The sequence below is a fragment of the Capra hircus genome, chromosome 8 (genome assembly GCF_001704415.2).
Source record: "Capra hircus breed San Clemente chromosome 8, ASM170441v1, whole genome shotgun sequence".
NCBI lineage: Eukaryota > Metazoa > Chordata > Mammalia > Artiodactyla > Bovidae > Capra > Capra hircus.
The window spans coordinates 98,724,499-98,742,133 of NC_030815.1; the positions used below are offsets into that span (position 1 = coordinate 98,724,499).

At 44.9% G+C, this 17,635-nt stretch overlaps 1 protein-coding gene across 4 annotated transcripts in view; it reads right to left on the reverse strand.

Annotated features, from left to right (window-relative positions):
- The window catches only part of PTPN3 (protein tyrosine phosphatase, non-receptor type 3), a 158,342-nt gene that overhangs the window by 35,991 nt on the left and 104,716 nt on the right, over positions 1–17,635 (reverse strand). For 3 of the 4 annotated variants that reach the window (XM_005684284.3, XM_005684283.3, XM_018052574.1), the window contains exons 10-15: positions 15,999–16,087; positions 14,806–14,869; positions 13,239–13,411; positions 10,072–10,206; positions 7,545–7,721; positions 1,409–1,504 (exon numbers count right to left, since the gene is read on the reverse strand). In XM_005684284.3, the coding sequence (XP_005684341.1) occupies positions 1,409–1,504; positions 7,545–7,721; positions 10,072–10,206; positions 13,239–13,411; positions 14,806–14,869; positions 15,999–16,087 (734 nt within the window). The remainder of the gene's footprint in view (positions 1–1,408; positions 1,505–7,544; positions 7,722–10,071; positions 10,207–13,238; positions 13,412–14,805; positions 14,870–15,998; positions 16,088–17,635) is intronic. The other variant, XM_005684287.3, reaches the window with a different exon arrangement.

The following is a 17,635-nucleotide window of genomic DNA, read 5'->3' on the forward strand; positions in this document are numbered from 1 at the left end:
CTGTCCTCATGTTGCACAGACTCCTGCACATTCTGACCTCACTCCAGGTTAGTGATGGGAAAGGTGAGCAGACAAAGACAGTGAGACAGACAGACAGACAGACAACAGTCACTGCTGCCTCTTACTAAATCTTTATTTCAGGTTCTTTTCCAGGGTTTTTTTTTTTTTTTTTTTTCATTAATGGAGTACCTCTCTGTTTCCCAGAAAGTTTAAATTAGCTTACTTTAAATATAAAATCTATATTGTTTTACTCATACAAAGTGATTCACAATCCCAATTCATTTGAATACAAAATTTCGGTGACAGAGTAGTGTAGAAACAGAGCTATTTGCAAGAGAAGAGCTTGAACTTAAGGTGCTCAAATTGCCGGTTAAGGGGTATTATGGATGTGAAAGCATTTCAGAGCGAGGAGATTTTGGACTTAAAGCTGTGTACCAGTGGGATGTTTTCAGGCTGAAAATAAATGACTTTAGGTAACAGGAAACTAAAAAAAAAGTTCTCAAGTAGGGCAACTTTTCTATTTTGATGTTTCTAAGAGCACCTCCTAGTGGCAGAAAGGGAGACTTGAAGTTGCCAAACAAGATAAAGCCCAAAGGATTCAGGAAACGCTATTTCCAGCTAGGCGTGGGACTGAACCTCTAACATCAAGCTGCCGACAGCATTCCTACTTCAAGTATTTGGAAGAATCTGGAGATGAGCGTGATGGAAAGGGTGACGACATGCAAACAGAAGAGAAGGCGATGCAGCAGAAGTGGGCAGGCTTCTCAGCAAAGTGTAATACATCTTTGCATTCATTATATCTAACTTCTAAATTCCGAATTTTGAAATACGTCATATAGAATTTAGACGGCATTTTATAAGGTTTTAAAGTATTTTTCTTTTCCAGTATCAAACTTAGTGGTCTACCCAAAGCAACCCACAGTACTAAAAATGACATATTCAAAGTCATTATGTCCCCAGTCCTATTTTCTAAGTAGGGGCGGAGAGGTTACTTTTAGATGGTAATTTATTAAACATGACAATATTTTTTTTGGCTGAGCCACCACGTACAGACATTCCCTGCAGGCTGCAGTAAGGTTCGGCTCAGCGTGGAAGATGGACAGACAGATGGCGAGGAGGACATCAAATGATGAGATGCAACGAGAAGGTGGCAGCTGGATGCAGCACAGGGACACCGCGAGTGAGGATGCCAGGCCGAGCAGCCGTCCTCCCCTCTTGGGGCAGGACGTGAGGAGGGAGGGGCGAGGGGGGCTGCTGAGGCTTAGGGGCCACTTGTGAAAGGCGCCGAGAAAGGCAGGGAGAGAGACTGGCAGCAAGCAGTTTGTCCCAGAGGCAGGAGAAGAGGGGAGGGACTGGCCACCCCCAGCTCCCGGAGGAGAAAGGGGCAGAGACAGACAGACGGACTGACCGGCAGACAAACGGGTGCTCGCCCTCAGAAGCCGACGCTTCAGAACCGTAAACGCAGTAGGCATCGGAAACAAAAGCCAGGACAGAGTTCATTTCTCTGAAGAGAAGCAAGGTTAAAGAAAAAGTTAAAATGGCAAGATTTACCACGTGATATTTTTTATACCACTCTTTCCTACACTCTAGAAAATTCCAAAGACCACCCCCCACCGTCCCCAAACCTGTCAGCCAAGCCAAGCTGTGCTCCCACCAAGGGTTTCACAGTTGTCACTGGGGGCGCCTGACAGGATGGGAGCTGCTCCGGACGGCATTTCTCTCTCAAGCCTATGAGCTTCTCCAGGCTGGGAGAGACCCTAGCCCTCTGTCTGTTCCTCCCTAAGGGCACTTAACACATAGCCAGCTAATCTACATGGATCCTGATGTGAGGCACACTGAGGAACAGGAAGTGTCTCCGTAGTTTGGGTGTTTGTGATGTGGAGACATTGTTCAGGTGATACTTTTCTTTCTGCAATACACGCCAAGGGCCCAAGATCAAAACTTCATGCAAGAAGCAACGCAGGTGGCGGAGGGAATACGGGTCAGAAATGCTGCTTTCTGAGCTCTGTCTCATCACTAATGGAGTCACAGGTCATGCACCGTCCCCAGGCTGCCCCCTTAGATGCTGTGATACCTCAATAACAAGAAAGCACTGGGTATATTTTGGTCAGTTTGTGCTTGAATTTTTTGAGAATTTCTCACGCATATATACCCTGCAGCAGCACCTGCCACAGAGAACTGCTGATAGAGGACAGTTAACCAAAACCTGTTGCAGTAAACCTGTCTGAGTCCTTGGTGTGCAGATCAGATGCTGTGTGCTCATGTGATGTGGCGACCTGCCATGCAAGTGGCAGAGGAGACACACATTATGAAAACTTGGGAACTGGTCTGGGCATTACCCAAGGGCTGCATCCCGTTTCATGTGACCACGTGTCTGTCTGTCCATCTATCCACACAGTCATTGCCTATCTAAGTGCCAGACATCATGCCAGGTTTGGGGGAAGGAGAGGTGAACAGGGCACTACTTCTGCTCTCCGAGAGCTCACTGTCTATTTTAATAAATAGATTTAATAAATCAAATATTATCATCACGCCCTAAGGGAGATGCTCAGATGTCTGGGGTACAGTGAGTGGGAGGCCACGAGAGACTCCACAGAAGAGGGGGCAAAGATAAACTAGTAGCGGTTTAAACAGGTAGTCAGGACGGAAGAAGAAAGTATTTTAGATAAAACTCTAATAAAAAAAAAAAACCTGCAGCAATTGCAGAGGCATGAAACTTTGAAAAAGCACAGAAAAGACACCTAAGTAGGGGAGTGACATGCTCAGGATTGAATTTCAGGAAGATAAGCCTGTTACCCTTGTTGAAACTCCAATACTTTGGCCATCTGATGCGAAGAGCTGACTCATTTGAAAAGACCCTGATGCTGGGAAAGATTGAGGGCAGGAGGAGAAGGGGATGACAGAGGATGAGATGGTTGGATGGCATCACCAACTCAATGGACGTGAGTTTGGGTAAACTCCAGAAGTTGGTGACAGACAGGGAGGCCTGGTGTGCTGCAGTCCATGGGGTCACAAAGAGTTGGACACGACTGAGCAACTGAACTGAGCCCTTGTTAAGGATGGTCTGGAAGGAGGAGGAGAGACCAAAGACAGGAGGATACTCAGAACACTGCTGCAAGCATCCCTTTGAGAGATGATGGCAGTTATACATGGGCAAGGCGATGGGGAGGCTGGTGGAGGGGTCCATGTCAAGAGATGTTTGTGGGAGAGAAACAACGGGTGAGGAACTGGACGATGCAGGTGCAAGAGAAGTCATCGAGGATGCCTGAAGTCCCAACAGGTGCCAAGAAGGTGGTTCTTGAACATGGCCTCATTCACCAAGACACAGAAGCAGCCTCAGGCTGGACAGAAGATGACGAGTTGAGGCCGGGCCAGGCTGGGTTTAAAGTAGTCATCAGACGTCCACATGCAAGCAGCCTGAGGCCAAGAGAAGGGCAGGCAAGGTGCAGGGAAAATGAACACAAAACTCCTGTGAAACCCTGTCGCTGGCTGGTCTCCTGTGGGGAGACACAGTTTGGAAACCAGGCTGTCCAGGACAGCAGGCTGCCCAAGACAGCAGGCTGCCCCATGGCAGGAGAGCTGCTCATCACCGGCTGGGTGATCAGGTAACAGGGCAGAGGGAATTCCTACCCCTGGTGATGCAGCTGAAGAAGGGGATACCTAGAGTACCTTCCAATGCATAGAGGCTATTTTAAAACATTTTAAAAAACAGTGGTGAAATACACATGAAATTTACCATTTTCAAGTGTACAGCTCAGTAGCATGAAGTGTATTCACATGGCTGTACATACAGAAGTTTGGAAATGAAAGCCGACAGCTGCCCCATGTCCCCGGAACAAGGCAGGCTCTGGAGAAGGAAATGAGCAAACGGCCAAGACATCATGGGGGCCGAAAAGTTCTTCAAACACAACTCTCATCTGCCCTCAAAGTTGTTTTCCTCTAGCTTTCTGCTCTGCAAAGTCGTTTTCTCCTCTGGGGCACTCCCTCTCCTTTTTTAAAAAAAATTTCTTCCCTGGGTGGCAGGTTGTTTTTGTTTTTGAAAACTTCCTTCTCTGCAGATTTTGGCCTTGGCTCTGAAGCAAGGCATGGAACACAGAATGGCTGAGGGGTAACAAGAGGACTGCCTGCTCGGGCACAAAGCAAACTGCCAAGGACTCGTAACTATAATCATAAACTTTGCCGCGCTGCTATAAATACGCGACAAACCACAGTGACTCATCCGCGAGGACAATGTTCAGAGAGTCAGAGCTATGCCTCTGGGTTGAGAGCCAAAGTTGAATCACTCTTTCTTCCTTTCTCTCCTTCTTCCTCTTGTTTACATGGGTACAGAACATGGCATGTCCTCCTTCTTTCTAAAAGGAACTCTCCTTGCTGTCTGTATTCATCTGATATCTCTGACAGGATATTTCTCCTTGCCTCTTAACACGCCAATTTGCTATATAAAACATGTCCAATGCTTCTTAAACACTTTGCAAATACTGCAGCCAACCCTGGGAGTCCATGGATTCAGCTGATCGTGGATCAGATTAAATCCAGAGTTATGAAGGATCAGGGCTTCCCTGGTGGCTCAGGGAATCCTGAGAGAATTTGCTTGCAATGCAGGAAACCTAGATTTGATCCCTAGGTTGGGAATATCCCCTAGAAGGGGGAATGGCTACTGACTCCAGTATTGTTGCCTGGAGAATTCCATGGACAGAGGAGCCTGGTGGGCTACAGTCCATGGGGTCACAAAGAGTAGAACGTGACTGAGCGACTAACACATGAAGGACCAACCGCACTTCACCATTTTACAAGAGATTTGTGTGTCCATGGATTTCGTACCTTTGAGGGTCCTAGAATCAATCCCCCTTAGGAACTTTGGGATGACTGTACTCACTGAAACCACTGCAGCTTTTTCACCAAGTACAGACCAACCTTCCCTTCTTGCTTTGGGCAATGGAGGACCAATGGAGGCCTGCTGCCTCTGAAAAGCTCAGCAGAAGGTGGCTTCCTGCCAGTGGGACGGGGTCCCCTACCTATGTGAGGTGCAAGGGGCTGAACTTGTTTCAACTGTTCATCCCACTTGCAAAGTATAGCTGCTACCTGGACTCTGTGAGCTGTCTACTGTGGCTCACCTGGCAAAGCCACGGCAAGGTAGGCTGCCTCTGAATCACCATTTGCTACTTTTAATGGTTCGCTGCAAAATGAAGAGTGTCCCAGGATGATATACTTTCCTAGGTCTCATGAAGGAGTTTCAGGAAGAATTGATGGGCAAGGCCCAGGGATGAGTAGGGCCAGGAATTACTTAAACCAAACAGGGCTTGAGGAAGTCAATTTTCAATGGAGTTTTAAGAAACTTAAATTCAAACAGCCACGTGTGTGTGGCTGTCCTGGCCTGTGAAGGTCTGGATGCTCTGTAATTCCATGGTGGGGTAACAGACTGCACTTAGGAAGATCTGAGGTAGGATCTGTAATCAGGCTTCTCAGAAACCGCCATTTTCCTAAACTCTCTTCTCCTTTCATGAAACGGACCAAGCCCCACAGTGTGCCGATGAAGGCTGATAATGTGCTATTTGCCCAGGTGGCCTGAGGTCCCGGAAAGCAAAGACTTGTCTACTTCACCTTCACTGTCCCTCAAGGAGCAGCCAAGGGTATATAGAGTGCACCGCAGGACTCAGCAACGAGTGGAGCCCTTTAAGACGTCCACATACCCACAATGAGCAGAGGACATCCACGTACCCGTGGACAGAATCCATCTCTCGTCCACCTGCCACCCTGGAAATGTGCAGTATCTGTGTTGTCCCGTTTGGTAGCCTCTATCTACACGTGGTCCAGAGCACCCGAGATGACGCTTGTGTGACTGAGGAACTGAACTTACATTTTATTTTACATTCAATAATTTCAATCTGAATAACCACACGTGACTAGAGGCTACTGTACTGGACAGTACAATTCCATGATGGGACTGCACACCACAACAGGGGGGTCTGACACAGAGGAAGGTGTGATTGGGCATCTCAGAGCCCTCAGTCAGCTCCTAACCCTCCTCCTCCCTTCACCAAAGCGACATAGCCCCTGACAGGCTCATACTGGCTCCAGCCATGCTCGCCTGGGCTCCTGCCTTGTAGGACATGCACAACCACTGTGCCCCACAGAGGAACTCACACCCTTCCACTTAGGCTCAACGGCGCTGTAAGTTGGAGCAAGAGATAGCGATCGTTTCAACAGAAGCATCATCCAAGCTCAGGTCACAAGGAAATAATGACCAGAGGATTATTCAGCCAGAGGTGTTAAGAACACAGATAAACTGGAAACCATGTTTGCTGCGGTCAGGGACAGCAGAGAGAGAGCAATCTCACACTTAAGTGTGAAGTGAGATCCCTGATTCACCTGTGATGCTGCGAGAATGGTCAGGATGCATTTAAGGCTTTAATCCTAGGAGCTAGAGTGGTAAAAATTTACAGATTAACCAAAGTGCGTTCTTGTTAATCCTCTGCTGTCAGGGGGAGGAATTGTATGTTTCTACATTTTGGGCACAGCATGGGACTAAACAGAATGGATACCCAATGACCATGGTTGACTTCCTAAAAAAAAAAGATCCATTCCCATCACACTTTGTCATTTGTGATCTGTGTCTTGTCCCCTTCAAAAAATGATTTGTGATAGCTTACTCTAAAATGTGCAGACATGGTAGAACAGTGTACTCATTAAGACCAGAGAAAAAATAAGACTCATTAATAAGACAGAGAAGAAAGAGTAAGGACTATGTCAGAAATCTGGGCTCTGCGAAGCTAATGCAACGGAGTCTGACATGCAGCTCTGAGCTTCTTGCTAGTCAAGCGAACAGGTATCAAGTAAATCAGATATTATCTTACTGAATAATAAAAGGATTCAAGGAAGTATTTCAGGAGAGACATATTTTTTCCTGATCTTGAAATGTGAAGGGAGTTTGTCACAGAAAAAAAAAAAAAAAAAAGACTATGGGAACATAAAAGAATTTGATGCAAACTGTCCTTGACAAAAATTTAACAAAGAAAATCTGAGATGCTGAGATGTTCTCTGCATGTTTTTCTTCTTTATACTAAATATTCATTAAAAACCAAAGCGAACAAATGCCCTGAGGACAGACTGTGGATCTGAGAAGGTTTTCTGTGGGCAGAGAGAAATGAGCACACTTTCAGGGGTGGGGAATCTTGCAGCGGACAAATGCTGACAATCTAGAGACACACTGCTCTAGTCAACACGCCCTCAACCTCTGGTGTATGGAATGGTTTAAACTGGGTTTTGCTCATCAACTGGAAAGAACACCATTCAGGAGAGCTAACGGGTGTGTGGACGGTAGGTTGCTGTCACTAACAAAAAGCAGGGCAAGCTAATGACCCCAGGCACACAGCTCGTGGGGGAAGGGAGAGCGGACTGATGTTCTCAGCCTGGCAGAGAGCACCCCAGGCAGCTGGCTGCCGGCTCTAGCCTCTGTCTCCTCTTAAATGGCCATGGGGCCTGTGCAAATTCCTCAACAGCCCCAACAAGGAGACACAGGAAAGAGAGGAGCGCAAGTTTCTTACTCTCGGTGCGGGCTTCGGTTCTGAGAGACCTCGGAATCACTGTCTTTAGGGGACAGGGAGCCCTTGTAGGTATAGAACACATCTTCCGTCTCAGTGATGTACGTCATCTCGTTGGCAAGGTTGTCCGCAGAAGAGTGCCGTGGCTTTCGGATTTCGTGCCGGAGCCGAGGACTTCGCCTGGTGGGGAAAGGTGCAGAGCGAAGCGCTGAAGGCAGATTCTACTGAAGGATTCTATCAGACATCAGTGATCTAACCTCTGTGCCCTGACCGTCCCAAGGGGGGGCTTTGCTGATGCTGCTGGAATTTAAGAGCCAGTTAACCGCCTTACTACACCAGAATCCACCAGGGGCTGCGTGGTCCCAGAGACTCTGGGCCCAGTGGTACAGCCCCTCAACTTTATAAACCAGCAGATGAGACTGGTTTGTGCCTTTTGGGAAGCTGCTGAGTGTTGGTTTAGAGGGAGTTATTCTTCCAAGAGCACTTAAGATCTCAATGCATAAGGAGGCCAAATTGGCTGCTCATCAGACAAATTTTTTCTGATTCATTTGTGCAATATAAATAGAAGGTTCAGAAGCTAAAGTAAGGTGGTTTTTTTTTTTTTTTTTTGCAAAATTTGAACCTTCTTTCAACTATATCCCCTAATGTCAATTTCACTTGATCCAAGAAGAAATGTTTGCTTTTCAAAACAGATCTATGTGGTATTGAAAGTGAAAGTGCTAGTTGCTCAGTCGTGTCCACCTCTTTGCAACCCCATGGACTGTATTAGCACCGCCCTGTCCTTCCAATAGCAGCAGTAGCTGTGTGCCGCGAGGCAAGTCACTACCTCTCTGAGCCTCAACTGTACCCATCTGGCTTCTGACAACGAACCAAATGAGGCAATGTTCTCAGGAGGCCTGGGGTGACACCTGGGGCAGCACCTAGGCACTAGCAACTCCTGCGGTTGGCAACTCGAGGCCGCTGGACTTTCTTAAATTTCATTGTCCTTGCTTTTTCATCTTCCCCTTCCTTTTTAACCATTTCTCCTTGGGACTGTCAGGGCCTCCACTTTTGCAATCCCTTTGGGCCTGAACGATCAATACACTGTGCCCAAAGCTGAGCAGCAAGGCTCGTGACTCCTCTGGGGAGGACCTATAAATAGCAGTGAGAGCCAAAACCCGCTGTTCTCCTGAATGTTGTCCTGGCCTCTGCTGCTAAGAGACCTGCAGACAAATCAAGTTATAGCACGTTATAGCACACATGGACCACTATAGGATGAGTACCTACATTTCAGAAACCACGAATCAAACTACTCGGTCATATTATAACTTTCCAACACTAAACACCATCATCATTCCTGCCCAGAGTATCTGGCCCCAGCAGAGAGTCCTTTCCTAGCAGTCCTGCACAGCCACTCCCTTTCTGCCTGCCTGGCGGAATGTTTCTTAGTCTTGGTAGATCACTCCTTAAGAATTTATAGGTGCACCCTGTCTATCAGGAAATGAACAGAAAGCCATAATCCTATTTTAGGGTGGAGTTGAGCCAAGGTTTCCAGCTTGGTTCCCCCCTCCCCCCATAATGTCTGGCTGTTTTGGAGGCATTTAAAAAATGGCCTGATGTCTCTGAGGAACATTATACTAACAATAATAATAATAAAATAATAAAAATAACTGACAATAACAACAATTCTACCTGATCCTTTTTGTATAGCTTACAAAGCACTTGTACATTGTTAGTTCATTCAACCCCTTTAATGGAAAGACTGAGACCAGAGAGTTAAACAAATTTGTTAATAAACAGAAAAGCCAAAATCTGAGTCCAGGTGTTCCAGCTACAAGCCCAGTGCCCTTACCCACTTCACCAAACTGCCAATTCCTTCCTTTTAAGCCAAGTCCATCAACTTAGCAGTTGGCAGGCTACTTTCCAATGAGCATTTGCTACTGTTGCTGAGAGTCACACATCCTTCTGTCAGTTGTATTACATACCTTTACCATGTTTTCTCAAAAGTTTATTTTGTTTGCTATTAATGGGAAACATGAGAGTAAATAAAAGTTAAACATGCTTCTTTATCATAGGACTTCTCAAAACTTGAATATACTAATGCATACGACAATTTCAAGAGGGGCACTTCAGTAGGCTGCGGTGCTCAAATTTATTTAGACCAAATAACTTTTTAAAAAGGAACATCCCAGAGACTTCCCGAGTGGTCTGGTGGTGGGGTGCAGATTTGATTCCTGGCTGGGGAACTAAGATCCCACAGGCCTTATGGCCAAAAAAACCCAAAACCCAAAACAGTAGCAATGTTGTAACAAGTTTGAAAGACTTAAAAAAAAAAAATATATATATATAAAAGAACATCCAAACATCATACACTAAAAAACTGTCTAGCTATACTTGTGCATCTCATAAAAATAGTTACTTCTGCAATAGTCAAATATGCAAATATAAACTCTCATCATAGACCATCTATAGTTAGGTTTTTATTTTTACTTAGTTTTTAAAAGAAATAAAGTGTTTACTGGTAGATAGTACCAAAAAAAGGAAGACATACCAGTTGGGAGTAATAGGAGGAGACCGGGACGGTAGACTCTTGGTTTCTAAATGTTCCACTGATAAAGATCTCCTCATGGCTGGGTTCCACACCATCCCTCCAATCACCTTTTTGCAATACTGGTTATTTACAGACCTGAAAAACCAGATGCGGGTTCACTTTCTACACTGACATGTTCAACGAGATAGAAGTGATGGCATAAATGAAACAAACAGTCTGCACACGCTCCCTCCCTGACGCAGGGCCAGTTAACACTTTGGTGACCCCAGCCGAGGTTCCCGGGAGTGGAGGCACCTGGGTCAGAGATTCCTTTCTGGGCTGGCTTTCTCTGACGTTCTTTTCTTTTCTTTGGGTGAAAAAAATATTTTCTTGTCCTTACTACTGCAAGCAACAAAACTGTTTTCAGAATATAACCACGCCTTACCAGATGAGAAGGAATTTCAGGATTAACGTTGAAACACCGTTCAAGGAACTTCAAGGAATTCTCACTTTTACTCACAGTGGCATGAGTACAAACATTAACCATCCTTCCCGGTGTTCTCTGTCATTCTAGCTGGCAGAAGCTGTCATCGTAAATCACTCAGAACTCTTTAAGAGCAGACCAGAGAAGATACGCTTAGACAGCAGAGTTTTGGGCTGTGTTCTTTGAACGTGCCACCCTAAAGGTTACTTTTGGATTTCATTTATACCTAGGTAATTTAAATCTCAGCTCTCTAGACCCCTCAGAGTATGGATTATTTGAGAGGATGGAGTTGGAAACTAGTTTCCAGAAAACTCAGTCTGGCACTTCTAAATTTTAAACAATATTTTAATACCTTAAAATATTTGACACATTTCCTTGCAGACTAAAGCTAGCAAGCCAACAAAAATCATGACAAAAAACCTCCAAAAACCATAGGTGACATGAAGCACACCCTCTAGAATATCAATGTACTGATTTTCAATGAGAAATACGGCTGTCACCCTGATCAAAATCTCACAGCAGCATCACCAGGAGAATCTACATCAGAAACCCAATTATCGTTGATTGAGAGCACAGCATCAAACAGTGGGAGCAAGCCAGATGATTCAAAGGTTGAATGCAGCAGTTCCCCAAAGTATGTGTCACAGGTTATTAATAGGTACTCTTTGGAAAAAGAAGCGTTCCATTGTCCTGTAAGCCTGGAAAATACCAAACAAGTTTCTTTCACGTGGAAGGTTTCAGGGGCCCAGTATGCAAATGTGTAATTGTATCTCTAGGGCTTGGGCAAATCATGTAACCTAAGCCTCAGTTTCTCTATCTGTGAAACAGAGATAATAAGGAATGAAATTTGCCAGTATGCTGAAGCTGGGATTGGTGGTCAAGAACTGCCTATCTATGGCCACCGAGTCACCCTCCATATCCCAAGTGACCCACAGCTGCAGATTAAAGGGGGGTGCGGGGGACAAGTTCTCTGCTTCTTCCACCCAGAATGGCCTGTGACTGCTCTGACCAAGATTAACTGTGCCAGATCTAGGCCTAGCTTTTAAGATGACCAGTTGCTTCTGTGTTAGACTCTTGCAGTCCTGAGCCTCCACGTAAGAAGGCCAACTACCCCGGGAGAGGCCCTGAGAACACACAGAGAGGATGGGGGTCCAGATGAGTACAGCCTTCTGATCGTTCTGTCAAGGCACCAGGTGTGGAAAGGTGGTCCTGGACCCTCAGCCTAGCCCAGCCCAGCCACCAGCCTCATCTCACCAAGAAACCCCAATCCACACACTGCATGCAGGGGCAGAACCATCCAGCACACCCTTCCTGAAAACATGACCCACAAGGTCTTGAGATATAATAGAATGATTACTGCTCTAAGCTACCAAAATAGGGGTGGTTTTACCTGTTGCAATGGATAACCAAAAAAAAAAGTTTTTAAATTCTCCGTGTTGGCCACGCTTTATAGAAAAAGAAACTGAAAAAGCAAATTAAATTAAAACTGATGTAGATCAGATTTGAAGCCAGGTTTCTTAGTAACAGAGTCCAAGCTTTCAGCTGCTCTCAATGCCACTTCTCAGCTCGCCGAGAGGATTAAGTCCAACCAAAGTAAATGCTACATTCCAGCAAATTATGTTTATAGAAATAGAAGACAGAAATAGTTACTGCAGGTATAAAAATACTGAATGGTTTTATAAGCCAAAACCTTGAAAAATATATTTGTTCTTGGTTCATCAGAAACAGAGGCAGCATTTAGCACCATAAATACGAACGATGATATCAACAGACATTTACCACTCATTCAATCTAGAATGCTATTGATTACCAATATAGTAGGAAAGTCACTGAAATGGTCAAACGGTCTGATACAGTCCCACATATCTGATAATGGCTCAGAAAGGGGCACCATTTTTAGTAACAGCCACATTAAAAAAAAAAAAATCACAAAAATAAATTTTCCAACCAAACAATTTAAATAATTTGACAGGCAATTTTTGCTACATCTTTTATTTAGAGGGCAGGATAAAAACATATACAAAAATATACACTGCATGGTTAGTTTAGACGATATACTATAAACTAAAAAATTTCAATTTATAGATTTATTTTACTGTATTAATCATTACGTATTTTGAATATCATTCCTAGGACTAACAGCATACATGGAATTGCCATATTTAAAAAAGAGTTAAACAAAATCTGTGTGAGGAGCAAAGTAAGCACTCAGTAATTGTCAACTGCAATTACTGTTGTTACTACCATGTGACTGTCGTATGTCGCGTATGTCAGTCACCTGACTCTGGAAAGCTTTCCTTGTGCTCATTCACTCATTCATTATTACAGAGCATCGTATGGAGTTAACGTTCAGTGGGAGAGGCTGTCTTAATGCCACCACGAGGACCATGAGTCACTGCCGAGGGCTTTCATGGTGGAGTCGTTGCAACTGTGAGCGCTTGGGAGCTCTGAGTAATACAGAGTTGAGGAGGCAGAAGCAAGCAACAGGAATAGAAGTACCTGAATGTGTGTGGAAGGAGACATCGCTGCCTGTCCCTGAAGAGACTTTCATCTGAGGTTCTAATATCCACCAGCAGCTCTGGCCCCAGGACGTGGGCCTCCGGGGAAAGACATCTCTTTCCCGAGGGATGTCTGCTCCCGAGGGGTTACTAGGTCGGGCTTACATTTCAGGCTAGTGTGGAGACTGCCTCCAGAGAATACTCACTTTTTGGGGTTCCTAGAGCCCAGACTCCAGTATTGAGACAGAACATTCTTTTCCTGAGGTAGCAGCTTCTTTGCCTGAAAGAATGTGTGGTGCTCGACACAGGACTTCCACAAGTTTTTGCAAGATCGGTAATTTAACATATTGAAGGCCACTATATGCTCCCTGGATTCCGTCTGGGAGAAAAAGCACAGTAGAGATTTCAACTGCATAGCTGGAGAAGTAGGGTCTCGAACACTTTATGCCCACATGAGTGGTAACCCGGGAAGAAACGACAGACAGTGGAAAACTGGTTTCAAAATTCCTTGGGCTACAAAACAGGATTCTAAGAATATTCAACAGTGGGAGTTGTTAACCATCTTTATGAACGTGGTTAAAAAAAAAAAAAAAAAAAAAAAGCCCAGCGTCAAACTCTCTCTCATCCTCTGTGGTCTTTCATGAATGCTTTCATTTCACATCTGTCTACCTTTCTAGGTTCGATATATTTGGAGCAATCAAATAAGGGCTGTCTGATACAATCTTTTTTAAAATTTAGCTCTGGGAAAAATCTCTCCCCTGAAGAAATAATCTTTAACCTGTCAAATGACAGGACTCTTATAACGCTTTGGATCTCCCTATTTGCTTTCCACAAAGCGAGTTAAATCTAGTGCTCACTCAAAATCATCATTTTGATCATTTGCTCAATTTCCCTCCTACTTGAATTCAGGCTTTCTGTTCTCATGGTAAATTACCATCCTGTGCATTTTTCTGGTACCCTGCATCTTGGATGTGGGGCTCGGGAGACTCAGATTCTAGTCCTTATTTGTGCTGAGCTTTAGTGTTCTCATTCCTAAGAGTTCACTGTGGTGTGGAGCCCCTGTAAGCACACATTGTCTTTGGAAAATTGGGAAGCAGCATGGTGACGCTAAGTGAGAAATATGCAGCCTAACAAACAGGACAGAGTGTGGCGTCACGGTAAGAGCTGGCAGCTCAGATTCATAAAGACTGGCTCAAATTCCGGCTCTTCCACCTTGCTAGCTGTGGATTCCCTTACCTCTAAGTTGCTCTTCTCTAAATGGAAAGGCAAGCTGAGTTATGTGGAGGGCTGTGGATTCCTCCTACGAGACTTACGCCCAAGGCCACCATGCATTTTAAACACATCGAGGGCAGAAACTGACCTTGCTGACTTTCACTGCTATCTCTGCGGTAGGCTTGGCCAGGGGCTTTGACCAATGGCACTTCTACCTAAATCAGATGGTTCCCTGATAAATGGGTATTGCTGTGTTCCAGCAAACAAGGTAACTCCGACTAGGGGAGGTTAAGTAACCCGCTCAACTGGGCAAGTGGGAGAGCTAGGGCCTGAACCCAATGTCTCTGGCTGCAGAGCAAGCGACTTCCCCAGCCAGATAAGCAGAGTGAATTACACAGGGGACCATGGGGCCCTCTGGATCCCAATGCCTACTTTCTTTCCACTGACTGCTGAGCTCTCTCTCCCCTGTTACACGTACGACAAACGCCTTCACCTACCAAAGGGCTAAGAGCTGAAGTGGCTAAAAGCAAAAGAACCAAAGCGAGCAGAGGTTTAACTCACCTGTTTTTGTCGCTGATGTATAAAGAATTTTTTCCTTTTGAAAGAAATTTTTAGAATGTTCACCCTGCCAAAAAAAAATAAAACATGACACAAAGAAAGCACATCAGGGAGCAGCCGGGATGCAGCTGACACCTCGCGGTGATGGCCAGGGGCTCTCGGCTTCCTAGACTTTGCTTCAGCGTAGAAAGGATGGCGGCCCCATGGCCCCGGCCAAACACCAAGTAGCTGACCGAAGCCGAGCGTCACATCACGGCCACTGGATTATGATGTAGCTCTTAAATAACAAGGACCATGGGCAAGGCGCTCCCTTTGCTGTCAGCTGTTCGGTGACGCTGCAGTTTTACGGGAGCTGGTGTGTACCTGGGCAAGACAGCTGAGGGCAGTGTGGAGCAGTGGGAGGAGCGCAGACAGACCTAGATCCAGGGCCCAGCTGCTTTGCAACTTAAAAGCCACTTAACAGCCATGTGTCAACTAGCCTCTTGTCTGCAGAGTAACACAATTAGAGCCACCATGAACTGAGCCTTTTTTTATGCACCACGTCCTCTGCTTCAAGCTTTACAGCAGCCCCTCCACTAAGCCTTGCAACAGTCCAAATCATTATAACCAATTTTCAGATGAGGAAACTAAGGCTGGGAGATATCCCGTAAGCGCTCCAGGTCATTCATCCAGAGATGCTTGAAGCCAGGATCGGAGCATGTACTCTTAATTCCTCCAGCAGAGAGCCTTAGGAACAACGGGGACAGCACTGCCTTTCTCAGATTTGTGATGATTCGAGTCTTTTGGGTTTCCTCAGGTTTTAGACCAGAATCGGGCACAAAGCTTCAGTTAATAACTCAGGAACTGCACAGAAAATGCAACTCCTGCTCAGAGGAAGTTCTCTGGATTCTGGCTCATGTGCCGCACAGGAAGGATTCCTTAACACCAGAACCTGCCTTGTGCTGTTTTTATCCATGTTTCACAGAGTATCCCAAACCACAGGGTGACCAAGGCGGAAGGGGATGTCCAGTAATAACCAGAAGAATTTTCCCAGGTACAGAATCTGGATGAATTGTAGAGGTCAGAGGTAAAAACTTGGGAAAAAGTCTCTGTCCCTTCTTTAGAAATAAAAGTTTAAAATTAGAGGTACCGTTACTTTTGTTCAGCATATTTTTAAAGCATGATTCAGAGAATAATTAGAACTGGTTTGCACTTACCAAGGATAGAAACTTGTGCAAATATATTTTCGGTACACAGCGATGCCCGCAGAAGCAATTCCAATCATTAGATCTAAATTGTGCAGATCCTGTAAAATAGGAAGACCTCAGATTCACAGTGTGTTACTGTCATGCTTATGGCCTCTGGTAACTCAAGCACCCACGCTTTTATAAATAGCACAAAGTATAAGCTCCAAAAGGAAGATTATAGAAAACAGGCAAAAATCTCCTCTTAACAGATAAACTTAAGATCTAAGTACTTAGCACCAAATTCTCCTAAGTGAAAATATACTGCCTAACAGCAACACCTGGGTCCTGCCAGGTTACAAAGTTATTAGGCAAGCTCACTCATTCCACAGAATCAGAGAAATGAACATCTGCCTTTATACTTTCAATAATTAGTATCAGACACCATATTAAAAACAGAAAAGCCTTATCCCCCACACTGCTTTAAACAAATCTCAACTCCCATCACTGCAAAGGCTTTAGCTGAAGTGTAGCACTGCTGATTCTAAACCCAATGAAGAAATAAAATATGGCTTTTAGACCCAATATATTCAACATTTTTAAGAGCCTATGTGCTAGGCATTGTTGTAGATAATTGAGATGACAAAAGAAAGATACAGTGATGAAAGCTATCTTAAATCTGTTAAAGGACAAGTAATGAAAATTTTAAAATAAAACAGTTCCATCACGGGGAATTCCCTGGGGGTCCAGCAGTTAAGACTCAGCTTCCACTGCTGGGAACCTGGGTCTGATCCCTGGCTGGGGAACTGAGATCTTGCATGCTGTGCAGCATGGCCAAAGAACAAACCAAACCAAAGGAAAACAGTTCCTCCCCCTGAAGAATCTACGTTCTATTTACCCACTCAGATACTCATAATTTTATTTTTGATGTGCACTATTTATTAAAAGTCTTTATTGAATGTGCTAAAATATTGCTTCTGTTTTTAAGGTTTGGTTCTTTGGCCCCAAGGAGTGTGAGAGCTTAGCTTCTGGACAAGGGATTTAGCCTGTATCCCCTACACTGGAAGGTGAATAACTGGGCCACCGGACCACCAAGGAAGTCCCTCTTAATTTTCAAGAAGGAGCAGAGTTACCAGTGAGTGTGAACCTTAGATCTGTCACTTACTAGCTATGTTGGTTTGGGCTACTGAGCCTCAATTTTTCCTTTCGTGCAATAAGGATTATCGAATCCACCTCTAACAGTTTTATCAGGTTGAACTTAGAGAATATAAGAACGTAGAACAGGGCCTGGCATGCAGTAGGTATAATAAACATTCATCTCATTCACCTCTCAAGAGATAGTGGGATGAATCACTTATGAACAGTGACGTGCATGTGGGGAGTTGAAGAAACTGACCAAAGCAAATGCTCCTGACACATGGAGCATCCAGAGAGTAATCCTGACTGGGCCCCCAGCTGAAATCACACGCAGAAAGCAAAACCAAACCACAAGCTGAAAACCAGGGTGGCATCGAAACATGATACTCAGAATCGGAATACATGGAAATATGAGGCAGGTGGGAGAGAAAATTAGCAAACAAAATAAAAATTGAGTGCAGAATAAAGCAATAAATGAACGCTTTGGGTGGGCCAGTGACATGGGTCTCAAATCTCCTGGTTGCATGATGCTC